Source organism: Xenopus laevis, chromosome 2L (genome assembly GCF_017654675.1).
Source record: "Xenopus laevis strain J_2021 chromosome 2L, Xenopus_laevis_v10.1, whole genome shotgun sequence".
NCBI lineage: Eukaryota > Metazoa > Chordata > Amphibia > Anura > Pipidae > Xenopus > Xenopus laevis.
The window spans coordinates 114,942,941-114,964,740 of NC_054373.1; the positions used below are offsets into that span (position 1 = coordinate 114,942,941).

The window sequence follows — 21,800 nt, forward strand, 5'->3', positions numbered from 1 at the left end:
AGATTTGGGACTTGGATCTATAAATATATATGTGGCCAGACGCCCTATTTCCGTGGTGCTGGGAAAAACCCTGGGAATCTGACCACAGCATTCCTCAGCCCTAGTGATAAATTTCACTGGAGGTCCAAAAGACAGGAATTTATCACTGATCTGCGCATGATTAATCTGTAGTTCTGCATGTGACTTTCTTTAAGCATATTGAAGACTCAAAAGAAAAATCTGTACATTTGTTTTGGTTCAAACTCTTCTGCCAGCTTTGGGTTTCTATGGTCTTGCATTCTGTCCAGTCTTGCATGATTCACACTTGGTTATGTTTAGTCTGAACACATCAGCTCCCACACTCAAGCAGTAACTTGCTTCTTGGTTGGTTCCTTGTACTAAGGAATGGGTTAAAAGCACTTCTGTGTGTGCCCGTGTCAGCTTTATCCTAGTGTGACCTTGGCTGGGCACTTTTAAATCTAAATGCACAGTGTTGCTGTAGTCAGTAGGTCAATCCTCACAATAATCTGCTCACACCTGGGATCACAGTGCCTTCTGCAAACCATGTGGAGCAGCCATCCGTTCTGTCTGTTGCCTGCAGTCTTTGTGGTCTGGGATTAGGAGAGAGAGAGACCGTCTCCCAGGTGACAATAGCTTTAGAGAGCCATATGGCACAGAGCTGAGATGTAAATGTTGCAGTGGTTTAGTCCTGTGCCTTAAAATGTATCCAGATCCTAATAAAAGGAAGTGTTCGGTACTGCTTTTCCCAGTCTCCAATTAATCTTGGTTCTACAGAAATGGCCAATTTCACCCCCATTTTCATGTTACTATTTTAGTGCATGCTCAAGATGCAGTGCTGCTTGAAAGTTTTGAGTTTAAAGTATCTCTGCATACATTTGGCTGCCCCCTGTCCATTTTGGACATAACAGTCCTGTTTTTACAAGGGCTGTCAGGTTCAAAACTGACCTGTTTACACTTACTGAAACAAAACTTAGTTCTGCTCCCTACCTTTGACTGCTGACATTAGTTTTGCCCCTGTGATGTCACTGACTGGATTAGAATACGATAAAAGGTGGCAGCCTTAATATAAATATTAGGGATGCACTGAACCGAGGATTCGGTTTGGGATTCAGCCTTTTTCAGGAGGATTCAGATTTGACAAAATCCAAGTGCCTGGCAGAACTGAATCCAAAAAATTATGGGACTTTAGTCACACAAACAAGAACTGTGTGCTTTGGTTCTCGTTCACCCCCCTCCCCAAATTTACATATGCAAATGAGGGTTCGGATTCAGTTCGGAACCCAGTTAGAACCCAATTTAGCAAATGAGTCAAACACATAATGCTTGTTTATTTTTTTTTATTGAGGAAAATCATCCAAAATTACATTTATGTGTGGCAAAAGTGTGTTAACCTATAGGATTGTCCGTTCATTGGAAAGGGAGTCCGGTTATTCAGTCAATGGCATAATAATACTGTGTGAGGCCCGGCTTTATTTAAAGAACAGAAATCTAGGTCTTCGCTGTCAAAAGTGTAACCTTAACAACAGAGGTTTGGAAGTGTCATGGCTCAAACAGTTGTCTAAAGACCACGTTGCTATTGAAAAGTTTTGAGGAAGAATGAGAGCAAAATAGAACTTTTTCACAAAAATCGTGACCGATGCATCCCAGCTAGGGTTGCCACCTGGCCGGTAAAAAAATGGTTAATACCAATGTTATTAGTAGGGAAAAAGGGTAAATATATATGAAGGCCGGTATTTTGTTCGAGAAAAGGTGGCAACCCTAATCCCATCTGCGAAACATGGTTTAGGCCTGTTTACTGTCTTTGGACAAGGATAGTTTGCTATCATTTATTGTCTGGCATAACCTGCTATCATTTATTGTCTGGCATAACCGTGCAGGAAGCTGGGGGACAGGGGACCTGGACCCGGTTTGCTTTTCTCCATAGCCACTGTAATTTGTACAGATTCTGCAGAAAAATGTCAGGATATTTGTTCATGAACTGTCCATGAGAAAGTGGGTAATGCACGAAAATTAAGGGCAGTTTGATGTTTCTTGATTACATTTTTATATATGTTTTGATTTCAATTCATATCAGCTGCTTGATAAAGGGTCCAGAACAACTTGTATGTTTCTTTAGAATCTGTATGTTGTCTGTTTTAGTATGCTGCAGTTCTATATGGTCCAGAACGGCATGTTTCATCTTTCTGCATATCGATTAGCCAGTGTGGAACCAGCTTTTTATGTGCTGTAACCAGTGGCAATGAAAGAGCTACACTTCCACATTTAATTGCTGGGTTTCTAGATACGGAATCCGAGCAATAAATTATGTAAAGACAGCATCCCTCAAAGAAAATCTTTGTGGTTACTATAAATCCAGCTGACTCACAAAGTCCTGAAAATGAGCCAAAACTGAAGAAAGGAGTAATTTGCTTCAGTGTGTGTAGGTCTACAAAGCCAGCCAAAAGGATTTTGCTAAGGAATTGTACTTCAGTACAAAGTCCTCATGTAAGGGGTATTTTCAGATTATTTTTGTTCACCTTTGAGTTAACTCTTAATATGGTGTAGAGAGTGATATTCTGAGACAAATTGCAATTAGTTTTAATTTTTTATTATTTGTGGTTTTTTGAGTTATTCAGTTTTTTATTCAGCAGCCCTCCAATTTGCAATTTCAGCAGTCTGATTGCTAGGGTTCAAATTACCCTAGCAACCATGCATTGATTTGAATAAGAGATTGGAATATGAATATAAGAGAGTCTAAATAGAAAGATAATTAATAAAAAGTAGTAATAACTACATTCGCAGCCTAACAGTGTTCGGGTTTTAATATAGGGTCAGTAAAAATAAAGAAAACAAATTGAAAACTTGCTTAGAATTTACCATTCTTTAACATACTAAAAGTTAACTTAAATGTGAACCACCCCTTTAACAGAGCATTAACAATATAAATATACATTTTCATTTAAAACAAAAAATAATGTATCAGACCTAGAGCATTGCATAGTTCAGGCAAACTCAAACTCATGACACCCAAAGAGACATGATTTCTATATCACCCACTCTCCTGTAATTAAGATATTTTATATGTGGGAATGCAGGAAGTACGCATCTTCAGTTAATCACCAAAATTTACAATAACTCATTTTTTTCAAGCTACAATGTTAGTGGATCATACATTTCACTTTTGAATACCATACAAGTAGGCCACGAGGCCAGCTAAACTAAGACAGGATTTGACACAAGTATTGTGTATCTGGGGGCATCTAAGATTTTTAATACATGAGCATATGGCTCTTAATCCTCAAGTGATTATACCCGACTGTGAGAAGACTTCTAGTATCCTTTCAAAACTGCTGTGTTTTTATCTTGTCTTTCTGGGTCATATACCCACTACTTATGCTTCTATTTGCTGATTTATCAGTAATTGAAATGACTGCATGGGCAAATGTTGTCCGTTATCCTAGAAAGATAAAATATCAATTATTTGAAATGGTAAAGACTCAATACTTTGAATGTTGGGCTTACATTAGTTACCTATAGCAAGGTATTTTAGGGTCTATTGTCCAGTTTTGACAAAGTAACCTATGTGCCATCACCCTTTGCACTGCTGATTCTGATTGCCCAAACAATGCAGCAGAACCCAACTGGAAATGAATGTAAACAGACATACTGGGGCTCGTTTATAAACTTTGCACAGAGCAAAACTATTCACACAGTGAAAATATTTGCCCTGCTCATGGTTATATTTATAAATCTGGATAAGAGTGGTGTATTTAATGCACAAACAAAATTGTTCATTTTTATTCACACTGTGAATGTCCCTAAGAGCTTTTTAAATATGGTATAATTGCAAAATGCGAATATTTATGCAAACTCTCTGCGTTTGCGTTATGCCAGAACGTTGGTGGTGCAGAAAATATTCAGAAAACTGTTTTCACTAAATTGTGAATTTAAATTACTGTCAACACTATTTTTGCACACATTGACCTCACATAGTCGCAAACACCCATCTCATTTGTAAAAATTCTATAAATATGAAGTGGTTAAAAAATGTATTTTCTTACCGTAACTTAAATGTCATTTAAGGGGTGCAGAACCCGTTCAAGTTACCTGCACTTCCATTTTAGACCATGGATGTCCAACTTATGTAGTGGGACAATTATTTCTCATGCTGGACGTTAAGGGTCAGATTAAATTAAAATAATACAGTGTAGTCCTTGGAGCCTTTGAGTAGACTGGGGGCCATAAAATACCTTTGGAGTGCCACATCTGTAGCCACGTGTAGACTGTAAGGAAAGCAATTTTATGACTAACCAGACTGGACTACATAGACGGATTCTGTGGACACCTCCACTTTTAGTGTCAGCTTTATGGAAGATAGGGAACTCTGTAACAAGAGGAGTTATTGTCATGTATATATCTTGATTACTCAAATACAAAAGCCAATGAGTTTTAAATGTTTAACATATTTTGATTGTAAAATTGTATAATACAACAAAGCCAACAAATGTAAGCAATGTATCTGGCCTTGTGAACACGGATTACCCTATGGTTGTCAAAGCTCTGCTGTGATCCTGTATTATTACTACTTCAGAAAAAATTAATGAACCCTTGCATCTACTAATACCATACCATAGAGCCTGATGACAAATAAAACATAATTAAGGTGTTATTTTGGATGCTGTAAATTATTTCACAGCAGTGCCCATATATCTGTACAAATTAGCTAGATTTTCTAATTTGGGGCTTATGGCACCTTATCTTGCCAAGAGCTCTGTAGGCCCTTTCTGTATAACATTATCATTTTATTATATTTTAACCTATAGATAGACTGTGTTGTACTGGGTGATGGGTCCACAGCATAAAACATTGCTGGACTGTACGTCTGCAGGCACAACACCAAAAATATACTGGAACTTAATGCATTTGTGTTTATAAAATCATCTTGGGTTTAACAGTCTTACTAATACAAGCTTATATCAGATTTGTATGGTGATAATAAGGTTTCAGAATCAGACGAGAAATCTTGAATTCAGTCATGATGATCTCAATTTTGCCTTTTTTGTTTTGTAAAGGATGAAGAGGAAGAAATCAAACTGGAAATCAATATGCTGAAAAAATATTCCCACCACAGAAATATAGCTACTTATTATGGTGCTTTCATTAAAAAAAGTCCTCCTGGACATGATGACCAGCTTTGGGTAAGTTTGTTTTATACAGCATGCAAAACACTCAGTGCCTTCAGATAATTGCTGGTTAGTCATGGATTGGGTTGATGGGGTGAAGGATATTTTTTTTGTTATAATCACTTTGTTGACATAAGCATCAACGTTCTTGTCGTTTTGGTTGCCTTTTTTAGTCTGCTAATGTAACGTCTTCATAAGTGTGCAAAACCAGTTTTCTGCCTTGTTAAAGTAAAGCTATAGAACATTGCCAACAGAAACCAAATTTTTTTAAAGATTCTTTGCCATTCAACACAAAAATTGCTTCTAACTTCCTGTTTGAATTTTTTTTAAACCAGGCCCAGTTGGAATACTTTAAAAGTCAGTCCACACTGTGGCAGCAGCAGCAGCCAATGAGCAGGTGTCTGTGAGACATTTCATGGAGATCTCTGTAGACCCATATTCCAAATGATAGTCACTGCTTACTGATGACACTTAATTACAGATGGCAGTTACTTTCCTATAACTAGAGATTAGGGTTAAACACTGTTTGTTTTAAAGGGATACTCTGTTTTTTTCAAAAATTATCAGTTAATAGTGCTGCTCCAACAGACTTATGCTATGAAATCCGTTTTTCAAAAAAGCAAACTGATTTTTTTTACATTTAGTCAGTTTCCCAGGTGCCTCCAGTCATGTCACTTGTGTTCTTATAAACTTCAGTCACTCTTTACTGCTGTACTGCAAGTTGGAGGGATATCACCTCTTTCCCAGCAGCCCATCAGCAGAACAATGGGAAGGTAACTAGATAACAGCTCACTGGTAGATCTAAGGCTATGGACACACAGGCTGTTGTCAGCCTGAGTAATTTTGCAGGCTGAGACGAGCAGATCTGCTCAGTGCCCCCACTCCATTGATTTAAATCTGATCAGCCTGAGTTTGGTCACACACAGGCTGAGTTCAGCCCAATTACATAGGCTGAAAACAGTAAAAACTCCATGTCCCACTGAGGCGCTTTTAGTTAAATTAAGCAAAAGAAACAATAGCTTGTCAGAAAGCAGTTCCATCCTAAAGTACTGGCTCTTTCTGAAAGTACTGGCTCTTTCTGAAAGCACATGACCAGGAAAAATGACCTGAGATGGTCACACTGGGTAGAGAATGAGCTCAATCAGTTGCTCTTTCATGTTTTTTGACTCAGACATATCTCTTTCCACAGATTGAAAGGAAACCATAATACTCTTGACAAACTTTTTCCCAGAGTAATTCAGCAGTGTAATTCACCCCCCCCCTTTACCTTGTTCCATTGTGAAGTGATGGATTCTGGGACTTGAAGTCCCATTGGTTGGTGCACAGATTATATGCAAAGCAGAGGTACTTAAAGTCCCAGGATCCATCACTTCACAATGGAAAAGGTGAAGGAGGGGTTGCATTACACTGTCAGCCTAAGGAGGTGGTGAACTGGTCCCTGCAAACAAATATAGACTATCCTGGTTTTCTTTCAGTCTGAGCCCAACTGAATAAGCTCATGTCATAATGGGGGTATATTTCTCCATCAATGAAAATTCATGTTTGGAACTCATTACTGAAATCTGCTTTTTATATGTCTTTGAAATGATTTGCTGCATAAAGTAATAATGTAGTTAAAACCAGAGACACAAGCTAATACAACTCGTGCTCCAGTAGGGGTAAAAAATAAAATTTTCTCAAAATTCCAGCACTAACCAAGAACAGTAGGGGCACATTAGTGGTTGCGCTGAGAAATCCATGCATGTGACATTAACCTTAATCTTTTGTCAGCTCTGTTTAAATGCAAAATATGCAAAGAAGCAACTGCACATCTGTTTTTGCTGATCATGTAAAGTATTTGTGTTTTGTGTTTGGACAGGCAGCCATTACAGATAGGACACCAAATATGGAATAGGTTTATATATTGTATATAATATTGATAATTATATCAAAATTCGAAATTTTTGCCAGTAGAGAGTTTCTGCAGTATTGGTTCGGAACAAAGATGTTATTTGCTTGTTTTATAGTTGGTGATGGAATTCTGTGGTGCTGGCTCAATCACTGACCTGGTGAAGAATACAAAGGGGAATACTTTGAAAGAAGACTGGATTGCCTATATCTCTCGTGAGATACTTAGGGTGAGAGCCAAATGCGCTTTGCACTGTGTGAAATACAGTTGCCATTAAAAATTTATCGGCTGTTATAGACCTATGAGGAAATCCTTTTACTACAGAGAGAATGTTCAGTGCTTTGGCGTCACAAGGTTTCCAGTACACAAACTGGTGCTAATTGTGTTAAAGAAAAATGAATCTTGTAATGGGAAGGACAAGACACCATTAGCTGTACAATGCCCTTATGTAGCAGTATAGGCTAAAATGAGCCGTTTCTGTAATCTTAAAGGGACAGTTCAGTGTAAAAATTAAACTGGGTATATAGATAGGCCATGCAAAATAGTTAGGCAAAAATGTAATTTATAAAGGCTGGAGTGACTGGATATATAACATAATAGCCAGAACCCAACTTCCTCCTTTGCAGCTGTCTAACCTCTTAGTCAGCTACTTGAAGGGAAGCTACATGGGACAGAACTGTATAGTTGGTTTTCTTTTGATCCTTAGCACACAGGTAAGATTCAAGAGTGAACCGTTTATCTCCCTTATGCCCCCCCCTTCAAGCCACTGATTGGTTCCTTACTGGTAACAGGTTAAAGAGCTACAAAGGAGGAAGACAGTAATTCATAACCTTATTATTGGCTGCTTCTGAAGCTCTGAATGTGTGTTATGGGTTTGACAGATGGGGTTGCAGCAGCAATAATAGATGTCTTGTCTTATCTGGCAGCTACTGCTATATACATATGAATAAAGTTAATAAAAATACTTTTCTATGATGTGACACAAGGATGGATATGTAATTATAAAATTTTAGTAGCACCACATTATCAGCTGTGTCAAAATGCTGTTAACTCACAATTTTGTACCTTGCTTGTTCTAGGGATTGGCCCACCTCCATGCTCATCATGTGATTCATCGGGATATAAAAGGACAAAATGTGCTGCTAACTGAGAATGCTGAAGTGAAATTAGGTAGGCCCCAGTGGTACACCAGGTCCTTTACACATTCAAGTGTTGCTGAACTTCAAACAATGGAAGCTATATCTGTAGGATTCAGTCAAATGCAGCTTTCTGCAAGTCCAGTAGAAGATTGCATATGTATAAATACAGTCATATGAAATAGTTTGAGAACTCCTCTCAGCCTGCATAATAATTCTCCACTTTCAACAAATATTATAACAGTGGTATGTTTTTCATTTCCCATGGAAAGTACTGGGGTGTTTTCTGAACAAAGATTTTTAGTGAAGCAGTATTCAGTTGTATGAAATTAAATCAAATGTGAAAAACTGTCTGTGCAAAAATTTGGGTACCTTGTAATTATGCTAATTTGAATGCATGTAACTGTTCAATGCTGATTACTGGCAACACCAAATTGGTTGGATTAGCTCGTTAAGTCTTGAACTTCATAGGTAGGTATGTCCAGTCATGAGAAAAGGTATTTAAGGTGACCAATTACAAGTTGCGCTTCTGTTTGACTCTCCTCTGAAGAGCGACAGCATGGGATCCTCAAAGCAATTCTCAAAAGATCTGAACACAAAGATTGTTCAGCATCATGGTTTAGGGTAAGGATACAAGCTATCTCAGAGGTTTAAACTGTCCGTTTTAACTGTAAGTAATGTGTTCAGGAAATGGAAGGCCACAGGCACAGTTGCTGTAAAGCCCAGGTCTGTCAGGCCAAGAAAAATACAGGAGTGGCCTATGCGGAAGATTGTGAGAATGGTTACAGACAGCCCAAAGATCACCTCCAAAGGCCTGCAACCTGCAATCCATCTTGTTGCAGATGGTGTATCTGTACATCGTACTACAATTCAGTGCAGTTTGCACTAAGAACATCGGTATAGCAGGGTGATGAGAAAGAAGCCCTTTCTGCACTCACGCCACAAACTCTTGTTGCATGCAAAAGCTCATTTAGACAAGCTACGGTCATTTTGGAACAAAGTGCTTTGGACTGATGAGACAAAAATTTAGTTATTTGGTCATAACAAAAAGCACTTTGCATGGTAGAAGAAGAACACCACAGCCTAAGAAAAACACCTGCTACCTACTGTCAAATTTGGTGGAGGTTCCATTATGCTGTGTGTCTAGTTCAGGGATTGGGGCTTTTGTTAAAGTCGAGGTTCGGATGAATTCAACCCAATATCATCAAATTCTTCAGGATAATGTTCAAGCATCAGTCTCAAAGTTATGCAGGGGATGAATATTCCAACAAGACAATGACCCTAAACACACTTCGAAATCTACAAAGGCATTTATGCACAGGGAGATGTACAATATTCTGGAATGGCCGTCACAGTCCCCAGACTTGAATATCATAGATAATCTATGGGTTGATTTGAAGCAGGCTGTCCATGCTCGGCAGCCATCAAATTTAACTGAACTGGAGAGATTTTGTATGGACTAATGGTCAAAAATACCGCCATCCAGAATCCATCTCATCAAAGGCTATAGGAGGCGTCTAGTGGCTGTTACATTTGCAAAAGGAGACTCAACAAAGTATTGATGTAACTCTGTTGGGGTGCCCAAATTGATGCATATTGCATATTTTCTGTTTATCCAACAAATTTTATGTCACTGCTGAAATACAAATTTTTCCATAAGGCATGTTATATATTAAAAGGGAAGTTGCTACTTTGAAAGCTCAGCCAATGAAAAAACTCCAAAGAATTAAGAGGGGTTCCCAAACTTTTTCATATAACTGTATGTATTTTCATATGACAGACACACAATCAAGCTGTATGTATATAAATCAAATAAACTAAATATGCTTGTAAGCTAAAAAGAGTACACTGTAAATATGAAAGTAGATACAAATGTATGGTTATTATTTAAAAAACTGGAAGCATCTGTCTACTTCTGCTTTAATAAACCTGATGTGAAAATGTGGTTTTGTGGCAGTAATTTGCTAAAATTAGTTTCTAATGGGAAGCACTAAAGTAAAAGACAAGAAATGGGAAGAAGGTACCAAAACCAGTGGTGTCATTTTACACTGTTTTAGCTGTCTGAGAAGGTGTTTCCATTTGTCTTGCCAGTATTTGCAGCTGCACAACCATATTGATTTAATGTCCGCTTATAAAAATCAGTTTTTAGGGTGTTTTGAAGCATTAATAGCTAATATATCCCCTGTTCTTACTGTGCTCTCTTTAACTAGGTTTATGTGTGTGTTTTCTTTAAAATTTGCTTATCAACCCACTTTTATCATATTCTTTCTGCAGTTGATTTTGGTGTTAGCGCACAGCTGGACAGGACAGTGGGCAGAAGGAACACATTTATTGGTACGCCATACTGGATGGCTCCGGAGGTTATCGCCTGTGATGAGAACCCAGATGCTACCTATGACTACAGAGTGAGTGAGAAGGGAAGAATTCAAAGCCGAAACATCTGAAGGCAATGAGTAGGAGGGACTCCAGTATAAAAATATAATGACATTTGAAAATAAAGGGGCTTTAAACAACATATTCAACATTATTATATGTTAATGCATCAGCTCTAAACTGTAAGACATACAGCTGAGTACACTGAGCATGGGCAGCTTTGACAAAAACCAACAACTCTTTCATGTGCTCAATATATTACACTACATTCTGCCTTCAAATCACGGACTAGACTTTAAAGTTAGTAAGCTGTTTGATGCCCAGAGGCCAAAGATTCTTGTTACAGATACAACCAAAAATGTAGCTTATAAAGATTAAATGTATAGATATAATTGCATTTAGAATCCGACAACACAAATATGTAGTACAGTGAGGGGCCTATTTATCAAGCTGTGCAAAATGATTTTCAACAGAAAACGACTATATAATTGACAGCTGAGATTTTTAAATGTGTTTATAACAGGTATGTACATTTACAAAACAAAAAGTGGTTTCATTTGTGTTTATTTATTTTTTTGCACAGTATTTTCAAGCAGCTAGACGTTTATGTGGAAAATGTTTACACTAAAAATAAATACAAAACATGATCAATATGCTGGTAGTGCCCATGGATCAAATGGTGATGTGTGGCATAAAATTACACAGCATAATAAATAGGCCCCAGCGCATTTGTTGATACCAATGACCTTTTTTCTTTTCAGTATTATGGTCGCAACAAAGTCCCCAAAACTACATTATTATATTCACACACTGGTTTCGAAAACCACACTTCTGGGGGAAACAAAAACTTTCCTAGTTTTCAGAGATGTCATTGGAGTGAACAGAGGAGATCCTATTTACCACTCCACAGCCAATCATTAACTACTCCATAGTCTCTACAATATGTATATCTCTGGCTAAGTGCCACAAGCACAGTCTGATTGTCTGCCAGATGGATGTGCCAAAGGATTGCCAAGTCAGTGATTCTAAGGTTAGAATAAATATGGAATCCTCTACAGATTTGGTAGAATACCAAGTAGCCTTAAGCTCCCCATACACGTGACGATTCTTCTTGCCGAACGACCGATTTTAGGGAAGTCCGACCAATCCTTCGAAAATTATCGTGCGGTTAGTGGGATTCGAACGATCGTACATCTTACGATTTTTCTGCCGACATCTGTCAGGAAATGGATTGGCCAGGTCAAAAAAATCTTTGTCGGTCCCAGTGCAATCTATCTATGTTTGCAGGGCCAAGCAGGCAGCTCCCCTTTGTTTTCCTGGCAAATTGGTCTTATTAGTTGATGGTAAATTCGTACGATCGTACGATCGTTCCGAGAAGATCGTGGTCTCACGATCAGGATCTGATCTTTTAAAAATCTATGGCCAGCTTTAGTCTCTGATGTCCATTTGAACTTAACAATGCTATGGTCCCATTGATAACAGTGCTGAAAATAAAAACTCCCACCTGGAAGCGCTTTTGGCTGCATCATCATAGAGTATCTTTCCAGGACTTTAAGTCTTCACTAGGAAAAAGGCAGTTGGTAGTGGATGTTTCATTCTTTTACAGCTAAAACACATGTGCCAGTACATGGTTTTGTTTTTCTTATAGGAAGGAAATCTAACAGAATATATGTTGTGCCTTTCTAGCTTTAATTTGTATTTTGCCTGACGAACGGGCCTTGGTGCTCCGAAAGCTTGCAATGTATTTTTTTTTATTGTTAGCCAATATAGGTATCACTTCTACAATACTTTTTGTATTTGTTTGTTTTTTTATGTGTTATTTTTGCTACTACTAACACAGTACCACAGTTTTTGTCTTATAGGAAGCAATTTTTTCCCCTTCCCTCATTGGTAAAATGTGTTCTAAATTTATACTGCAGGTCCTGTTATTTAGTTTTTACAGCTTATGATGTTTTGTTTTTGTATACCTTTTGTTTTTCAGAGTGACCTTTGGTCATGTGGTATAACAGCAATTGAGATGGCAGAAGGTGCTCCTCGTAAGTTCTTTTGTATTTTCTTCCTTCTGCTGTACTCGCAGCCACATCTCTGATTCAGTTTCCTACACTTTGGAAACCTAAGCAACTTGTGTTCCTTTAGGCATCTGGCCCTGTAATTTGATGCAGCTGTAGTTCTTTTTGAACAAACTGTGATGACCCCAAGTTATCTGGTTTTCGAGATGACTGTAAATATTTAGAAGTGCGTTTGGTGGGTATATTTGCAGTCAAGTGCATGGCAAATGCAATTTAGAGTTCAGCTTGTGACTTCATAAATCACAGTGCAAGCTAGATGGACAAAAATAGAGAAGGCAGCATCTAACAACATGGCATGTCTGGGCTCTTCTGCACATCTGCAGATGCACTAGACATGGTGCATTGGCACTTGCCTTATGCACAAACTACATGGATATCAATCTGGGTTGGTGGGTCCCCATACATATACCCATAATCACATGATGATGTTTTTGGTATGTGTATCGCCTATACAATAGACTTTTAACACAAACATTTCTAAAAATATATATGTACATGTTCAGCAATGTATGAAAAAAATCATTTATGAAATATCATTGGATAAATATTAATATTCACATAGGCTTATTTATAAGACTAGAATAGGCGTTCTTATCATTAAAGAAATATCTATTGCCTTCAAACTGCACAGCAAGTTAGAGAGATCAGAGCTGATTTCTTGCATTTGTCCTTCTTGCAAATGTCTGTCTGGTTACATCATTCTATTAAGTATTGCATTAAACTATGGTTTTTGCTTCTCTTAGCTCTGTGCGATATGCATCCAATGCGAGCCCTATTCCTTATTCCAAGAAATCCTCCACCTCGGCTAAAATCCAAGAAATGGTAAGCTAAACTGTTTTAAGAAGACATTGGCATTTAAGGTATATTAGATTAGGTTCATTTACTGGGATCAAGGTTTGCCATCTGATTTCCTTTTGATTTCTTCTCTCTATAGACACACACACACAAACACGTATATACATGTGTGTGTGTGTGTGTGTGTATATATGTATATATGTATATATATATATATATATATATATATCTCTTGTATATATCTTTGTATATATCTTTGTTTCTAATCCATTTCAGTACTAATTATTTAATTCATGTACGACTTTCTTAACTTTTATGTTCTTCTACTAATAACATTTGTCCACTGTGTTGTTTACAAATCTAGGTCAAAGAAGTTCTTCAGTTTTATAGAAGGCTGCCTTGTGAAAAATTACATGCAACGTCCCCCAACAGAACAACTTTTAAAGCATCCATTTATACGAGATCAACCAAATGAAAGGCAAGTCAGGATCCAGCTGAAGGACCACATAGACAGGACAAGGAAGAAGAGAGGAGAGAAAGGTTTGTGACCCTGCTCTATTATAGATTTTTATCACTTTTCATTGAATCATTATTGCCAAGATCAGGGCTAAGCCGAGTAATATTGGTTGCATAAAGCAATACAGCTTGGCCCTTCCCTCCACCACAGCTGCACACCATTTCACACCACCCACCCTCCCAGCTGACACTTGCTCCCTCCATGCAATGTGCTCACTTCGGAACTCTGAACTGTGTCCTCTGAGCAATATGCCATAGACAGGTGCCTATCTTGCCCAAGATAAATCTTCAGCCAGACACATCATTCATGGCTTGTATAACAATCCCCTCCGTTCCTTCTTTGTTGTGATGTTTGTTAGGGGTTCATTATTCCTGTGCAAGTAATATATGTTTTCCTGTGAGAAGAAGAGAAGAGAACTGGAGAGGATTGGCTATTTTTCCATTTGCATTTATACACCTGGTGTGGTAGTATTACAATTATCAAGGCAGCATAGATTTGTTGTGATTAAAACAATAGGCAAAAGATATGTGCAGCACAATCCCTATATGTACTAAAATGTTTTTGGATATAAAGTGTTTTTTGTACACTGCTCCTCATGCCTGTAGAGTATTATTTACAAGGCATTTGATTGTTCAGTCAAAAGCATCTGTCTACTATGTGCTTATTGCTTCCTTTGTTGTCATATGGAGCTGAGGGCTTGACAGTGCAGCTTCCTTCCTGCTTAGCACAGCTCCTGTATACCTTCGCAAGCCCCCTAGACAATATTTATACGTTTTTGCCAGCAGTTCAGAATTTTGGGGAAAATAGTTGGTGATGGAGTGTACACAATGCAGAGAGGCTCCTGATTGGAGAAGTCTCATGCATAAAGGCTTGCTTACTTTCCAAAGTGCAACAATACACACGTGATCACCATGTTTTAACTTGCTACACATGCTATCTCTCAGAATCCCACGGAATTGAAGGCTTCCTAAAATAACATGTTACTGACCAAAACTCTCCTCTCAGTATTTAACTCTTATTCACATTCTGTTTTTAAAACTTTTGCTAATTAGAGTATTTCTGTTTTTTTGAGATGACTAAAAAAACCCTGTGTATGCATTCTCCCACCTATTTGTATTTAGATGAAACAGAGTATGAATACAGTGGAAGTGAAGAGGAGGAAGAGGAAGTACCTGAACAGGAAGGAGAACCAAGGTATTAAATGCATGTTGCTAAATACAGTGACATAATATGCTTATCTGTCTTGTTTCCTTTATATTTAGTAGTTTACCTTCACTGCAGCTATCTAAACATGACTCTACATTTGCTATTGCGGCTCCAAGTATTCACTGCATGTTATGGGGTAAACCATACTAAAGCATTATATTAACTGTCGGGACCTTCTGTTTAAAGGGACAGTTCACCATAAAATTATCTTTTTGTAGACCGTTGTATGTCTTAATTTTTTGTGTGAACTGTTTTGTCTTTCAACTCTTCTTGGAACCTAAGTACCTGGTTGCTAGGCTCTTTTACATTTCAACCAGGCATTGGTTTGTATGACATTCTGGAAGAAAAATGAAAGAAGGCATGAATAGAAATATAATCCATAAAAATTGATAATAACAAATTGATATCATATCTTGTTGAGGAACAGTTTTTTGGCTGCCAATATCAATAATATAATATTGGTTATGTTTTAAATTGCATTGTAGAAAGAATTGTGATAAGCAAATCATTTCTAAACTATAAAAAAAAATTTAACACCATTAAAAAATTTGCAGATAATAGAACAAAGTAAAGCATAGTAAAAGTTAACTTTAAGGTAAACTTTTACTACTACTTCAAATTCTGTGAATAAGCACAAGGACAGTTCAAGGGCAGGTGGCACACTTTAGATTTAAGGTGTTTGCTTGTATTTTTTGGTAACCGAAATGCAGAGCCACAAGGCTCCCTGAATTTTTAGACATTTCTCACAATATAAAAAATATGTTTTAATGTGAAACTTACCTGGCAAGCAGTAGTGCTGTTATTGTCAAATTTATATCGTATGGGAAACAGGATTTTGGGCCTTAGTGTGTGGGCTGCTATACTTCTGTTCTATAAAGTTATATGTTTCTACACACTATGTGGCAGCTCAAGCTGTAAGATACTATGCTTTTTATTCCTTGAACAAAAAAAAGTACATACTTATCTTGTGCTATTTTGTTACCAAAGCTCCAATGCAATTTTTTTGCACTACTTTCCCTGGGTAATGCCAATACCAGTTTCTGTATCCTGGCTAAATGTTACAAATATTACTCTTTCAGTTCTATTGTTAATGTGCCTGGGGAATCAACACTCCGACGTGATTTCCTGAGACTGCAGCAGGAGAACAAGGAGCGCTCTGAGGCCTTGCGAAGGCAACAGCTGCTGCAGGAGCAACAGCTCAGAGAGCAGGAGGAATATAAACGACAGCTCCTGGCAGAGAGACAGAAGCGCATAGAACAGCAGAAAGAGCAAAGGAGGAGACTTGAAGAGGTATACTTTTAGTCGACTTCCTTGCCACACTCATCCACAGTCCTGTACACACAACATTTTAACAGTGCACTTTCTGAACCACTTATAATATATGGTTTGTAGAGCACTTTACCAGCTTGTTTTGTTGATGCCAGAGTAAAGTGGATTTGATACCCCTGCTCTGTCCTCTGCTTCTGAGTGAAATCTGTGTAAGCACTGTAGAGGTAGAATAAGCAGTGCAACTACAAACATACACTGCTCTATACAGTAGGTGCATCATATTTTTTATTTTTACTGTGAAATAAAAAAAAAATGTTAAGGAAGATGCCAGAACAAATCACTAAAATGTATTTTGGCCAAACAATGTGTGATTGCTCAATAGCCACTACCCTATAAGAAGCTTGAAATGATTCACAATAAATTCCTTCATATATTTTGTAGCACATATTGCATAATAAGTTACATCTACTGCAACTGTATAGAGGAATTTGCTGTGAGAATGCATTTCCCGGTACAAAAAATAATTGAACCAGTTAACCTTAACTTAGGTTACTAATACGTTATGAAAAAACATCTTTTACTCAGGGTCAGAATATAGGTTATTTACTGCGCTATATTGTAGTAAACGAATAAATGGGAGCACTCCCCCTTCTCTCACCTGCACGTGAAGATTCAGCAAGCCTGTGTGCTTACACGCAAAGGGCCCCCGGTCCAGGCCAATATCATGTAGAAACAAACCAAAAGATTGCGGAGCATGTCGGTCACTGAATCTTTAAAATCTTCATTTATTGGAAAACGTTAAAAACATGAATTACAATGACATGTTCCCCTACGCTTGACGCGTTTCGTGGCATCTTGCCACTTCCTGCGCTATATTGACTGTACTGAGCCCATGTTTTTCTATGTCCCCTTAGTACAATTGGGGCAAACCAGAAACAATCTTTTTAACGTGTCCCTTACCTGCTGTAAATTTAATGTAAGAACAAATGCTGAAATAGCATTACCAAAAAGCCCCCTGGTAGCTGATGCATAGCTTGATTTGGACAAGATATTCTTGCTTTGAATTTTTTTGTATTTGGTCCTGTTATCTTCATTCAACCTGTTACATTTTCCAATTCATTCTTAACTACAATAGTACCTTGAGGGTAGGGACACACTGGGCGATTTGGGGAGATTTAGTCGCCTGGCGACTAATCGCTGCGACTTTCCACGACCAATCTTCCCCGAATGCCTCCCCTCGCTCTGCGCCTGGCTAAAATGAAAAATCGCCTGCGCTAATCACACGCGGCGATTCGTTTTCCGAAGTCGCCCGAAGTTTCCTCGTGAGGCAACTTTGGGCGATTTCGGAAAACGAATCGCCGCGTGTGATTAGCGCAGGCGATTTTTCATTTTAGCCAGGCGCAGAGCGAGGGGAGGCATTCGGGGAGAAAAGTCGCGGCGATTAGTCGCCAGGCGACTAAATCTCCCCAAATCGCCCAGTGTGTCCCAGCCCTGAATGAAAGCAGCAGAAATGGGAATGTCTCCGTAGCTCAGAGATAAACATTTATTTTTAAAAATTGCCTTTATATAGTTGATGAGTATAATACAGAGGAGTAGTGAATACAGTAAGATGCTGTCATGTCACATAATGGCAATGTAGTACAGCAGAGAATTGTATATTTTTAAAGCATAACCACAACATCGCAATTCTGCTAAGGCAGTTGTTCTGGGAGAGAATTGACTGTTGCCCTATTAAGTTATACTTGATCAGCAGTGCCAATATGTATCATATGCAGCATGTTTTACATTCTGCTAGATAGGAAGTGTCCCATTCCCCCCGAAAAGTTCCTGCAGCAGCAACTTTAAAACACATTTTTTCATGTTACTGTTTTGAAGTAATTAATATATACTGTACTGTTACACTACACTTGTAAAAATGGTTTGCTTCAGAAAAACTACTATAGTTAAAATGAAAAAGCTACTGTGTAGCCATGTGGCTAACCATTCAAGCAGAGGTTTATACAGCATATAACAGATAACGTGTAGAATACAATACAGTTGTAATCCATACACAGGCTGATAGACAGGTTTCCTACGGCATTCATGGCTTTTTACAGACCAGGAACCATTCTCATATAAATTTGGACATTTATTTCCGAGAATTGGTTTATTCTTAAGTAGGGATGCACTGAATCCAGGATTCTGCCTTTTTCAGCAGGATTCGAATTCTAATCTGTATATGCAAATTAGGGACGGGAAATCACAAAACAAGGAAGTAAAATTTTTTCTTTGGTTCGGTATTTGGCCGAATCTTTTGCGAAGGATTCGGGGGTTCAGACGAATCCAAAATAGTGGATTCGTTGCATCCCTATTCTTAAGTTAAGATACAAACACTAAAAAATATATTTTGACTTTGTTATTGATCCTTTAACATCTGGACTTCTGCCTAGCCCCTGACAAACAGAACAACAGAGACTGCTCCAACTACATGTTCATGGTGTTAGCAATGTTATAATATAAAGCTAAAAAAATATTTCACATTAATATATGTGGGTAGGGATGTACCTTAAATACACTGCTGACATGATATGCCATCCCTTTTCTACTATCACCTTCAATGAATGCATGGTTAACACTCTTGAAAATGGGTTTAGCTATTGCTTATTTGCTTACATCACCACCATCTTTGTAAATACTGATAAAATAGGAAATGGTACCTCAATCAATTCCCACAAATAAGCATATTTCATCGATAATAGTTTAGTGCAGTAGAGGAAGGATCTGAAACAAAGTAACTTTTCATACTTCACTGTGTGCTGTAAACCGCAAGGAAGATAAACACTTTAATGTAATAATTCACATTTCTCTGTTGTCTCAAGGGGGACACAGGGACTATGGGGTTAAGCTCCACCCTCCAGGAGGCAGGACACTTATTCAAATGAAAAAAGGGGCGTGCCAGCACTGTGGCTTAACCCCAGGCTAGAGCCAATGTATTCAGTTTTTAAGTGTCCTGCTTACTAGGAGGATGGACAACCTGCAAGCTCCAAGTTTTCAAGCTTCAAGTAGACAGGGGTGCTACCACAATCAGGGTTACCTGTATCTGTTGTGTACACCCCCTCCGTGGGAGGCCCACTGGAGTCATTCCCTGGCCCATAGGCTATAACAGACTCGGTTAGGCATGCCTGCACTCCTTGAGGGGGAGCAGAGGGCCTTACAGTGTGGCTGCATGTGAGTATAAAGGCTACTTTTACCTCACGCTGTGGTTGCTCTCCCCCCTACCCAATCTATTTCTGCTCTGGCTGTTGTGCTGCATGTGGGGAAGGTTTATCTTCTAGGAACACGCTGCTCCAGGGGTACTGTTTAGGCGTCTCCTTACTGTTGGCGCCATTAGCGCTTCAGCGCGCTTCCCCTGGAACGCATGGGTGAGGAGGGGGCGGAACCGCGTTCCAAGCCTCTCTCTCATGCCGCATCTCGCGCCCTTTCCATTGCGGCGGCCATTTTGCGCTCCTCAACACGCTTCTCTCCTTCCCTTTAGTAACTATTGAGCGCATCCTTCTCTCTAGTGTAGTGCCTCTACAGAGTCCGTTTTTGCAGCGCATTGCCCTTGCAGCAGCCTATACTTTTGGGGACAAAGCTACTTTACTCCAGTGCACACAGCCAGTTATTCAGCAGGTACCACAGACACTGCTTATGGCAGAAGGTAAGTCTGGGGGACTATTCCCCAGGGCGGGGGGGGGCAGAGCACCAGCAACAGCAGGACAAATCACCTATTTTGCCTGCAAGAATTGCCAATCCAAAATCCCAGGGGGACAGGGGGAACCCCTTTGCAGATCTTGCTCCAAGGGAGCTTCTGTTGTACCTGGTTCAGGGGGCTCTCACCTCCCTCACACAGAACTATCGGGCCCCCCATCAGGAGACGACACTCCTCAAGACAACGCAGCCGGGCCATCTTCAGAACCCCCTGCTCCTCTGTGGGCTCTGCAACTCTCACAGTCTCTGGCCTCCCTGCAAAATCTACCTGCCCTCGCAGATAATTTGGGTAAAGCCTTGACCAGACTGGGGCATAAGTCCAGCGGAAAACGCAAGAGACCAGAGCCTTCCAGACCACGCACAGGGACCCACACTCCCTCTGATGGTTCAACTGTGGGAGGGGATTCCTCCCATTCAGAGGGCGAATTTCTCCCCTCAGAGGTGTCGTCGGAGGATGAAGAGGAACTTGAGGATGAGGCTAAAGGCCACGATGTTCAACACGATATCGAACATATCATCAAAGGTGTTACTGAGGTGTTAAAAGTTTCTCAGTCAAAGGAACAGGCACAAACTTCCAGCTTGTTCAAAAGACAACACAAATCCTCGGTTTGTTTCCCATCTCACGATCAGCTCTTAGCTATCATACAAGAAGAGTGGAATTTTCCGGAACGAAAATTTCAAGCCACTCGTAAATTCTCCAAATCCTATCCCTTCTCCAAGGAATTGGTGGACAAATGGTCTATGCCCCCTACAGTCGATGCTCCTGTCTCTCGTTTGTCAAAATCAACTACACTTCCAGTGACAGACGCGGCTGCATTCAAAGACTCATCCGACAGACGTCTCGAAGGTTTTCTCAAAGCCGTTTACTCGTCAGCAGGTTCTACCCTGCGTCCAGTTCTAGCGTCGGCCTGGGTAGCCAGGGCGATTCAAGCATGGACTGACTCCCTCCTTACGGATATTCAGGAGGGTGTTCCTAGAGTAGACCTCGTCTCATCTGTTCAATCCATAGCTGAGGCATCGGCCTATCTGTCCGAAACCACACTGGACACCGCGCAGATCACAGCACGGACTTCAGCTCTATCAGTAGCCGCTAGGCGAACCCTCTGGCTGAAGAATTGGTCTGCTGACCTCAGTTCTAAGAAGTCCCTAACTTCTATACCCTTTAAGGGACAGAGACTATTCGGTGAGGAACTCGAGAAAATTATTTCCCAAGCCACTGGGGGAAAGAGCACATTCCTCCCACAAGCTAAAGCTAGATCTACTCAGTCCTTTCGTCAAAGAAAATTTTTTCGAGGCCAATCTGCTCGATCTTCACGAAGATACAGTCCGCCTCGACGCTCCAATTTTCGAGCCAAACCTTCTGACAAGGGACGCCCAAATTGGAAGAATTCAAAATTCCAGAACAAATCTTCCTCCGACAAGCCCGTATCAGGCTGACGGGCCACCCCTCCGGAATCGCAGCAATCCATAGGGGGAAGACTTCTGCAATTCCGGGAGGTGTGGAGTCGACACTCCTCAGACGCCTGGGTCAACGAGATCATCACAGAGGGTTATCATCTCGATTTTTCGTCCCTTCCCCCAAGAAAATTCCTCATGTCCAGAATTCCAACCAGTCCCACCAAGGCCCAGGCCTTTCTGGATTGCATCAACAAGATG

General features: G+C 39.5%; 1 protein-coding gene across 11 annotated transcripts in view; it reads left to right on the plus strand.

The window, feature by feature from the left end:
• LOC108708403 (mitogen-activated protein kinase kinase kinase kinase 4) overlaps positions 1-21,800 on the plus strand; it is a 100,039-nt gene that overhangs the window by 45,164 nt on the left and 33,075 nt on the right. For all 11 annotated transcript variants that reach the window (XM_018247066.2, XM_018247068.2, XM_018247070.2 and 8 more), the window contains exons 4-12: positions 5,052-5,177; positions 7,169-7,279; positions 8,130-8,220; positions 10,461-10,591; positions 12,541-12,595; positions 13,372-13,450; positions 13,788-13,963; positions 15,062-15,134; positions 16,226-16,436. In XM_018247066.2, coding sequence (XP_018102555.1) covers positions 5,052-5,177; positions 7,169-7,279; positions 8,130-8,220; positions 10,461-10,591; positions 12,541-12,595; positions 13,372-13,450; positions 13,788-13,963; positions 15,062-15,134; positions 16,226-16,436 — 1,053 coding nt within the window. The remainder of the gene's footprint in view (positions 1-5,051; positions 5,178-7,168; positions 7,280-8,129; positions 8,221-10,460; positions 10,592-12,540; positions 12,596-13,371; positions 13,451-13,787; positions 13,964-15,061; positions 15,135-16,225; positions 16,437-21,800) is intronic.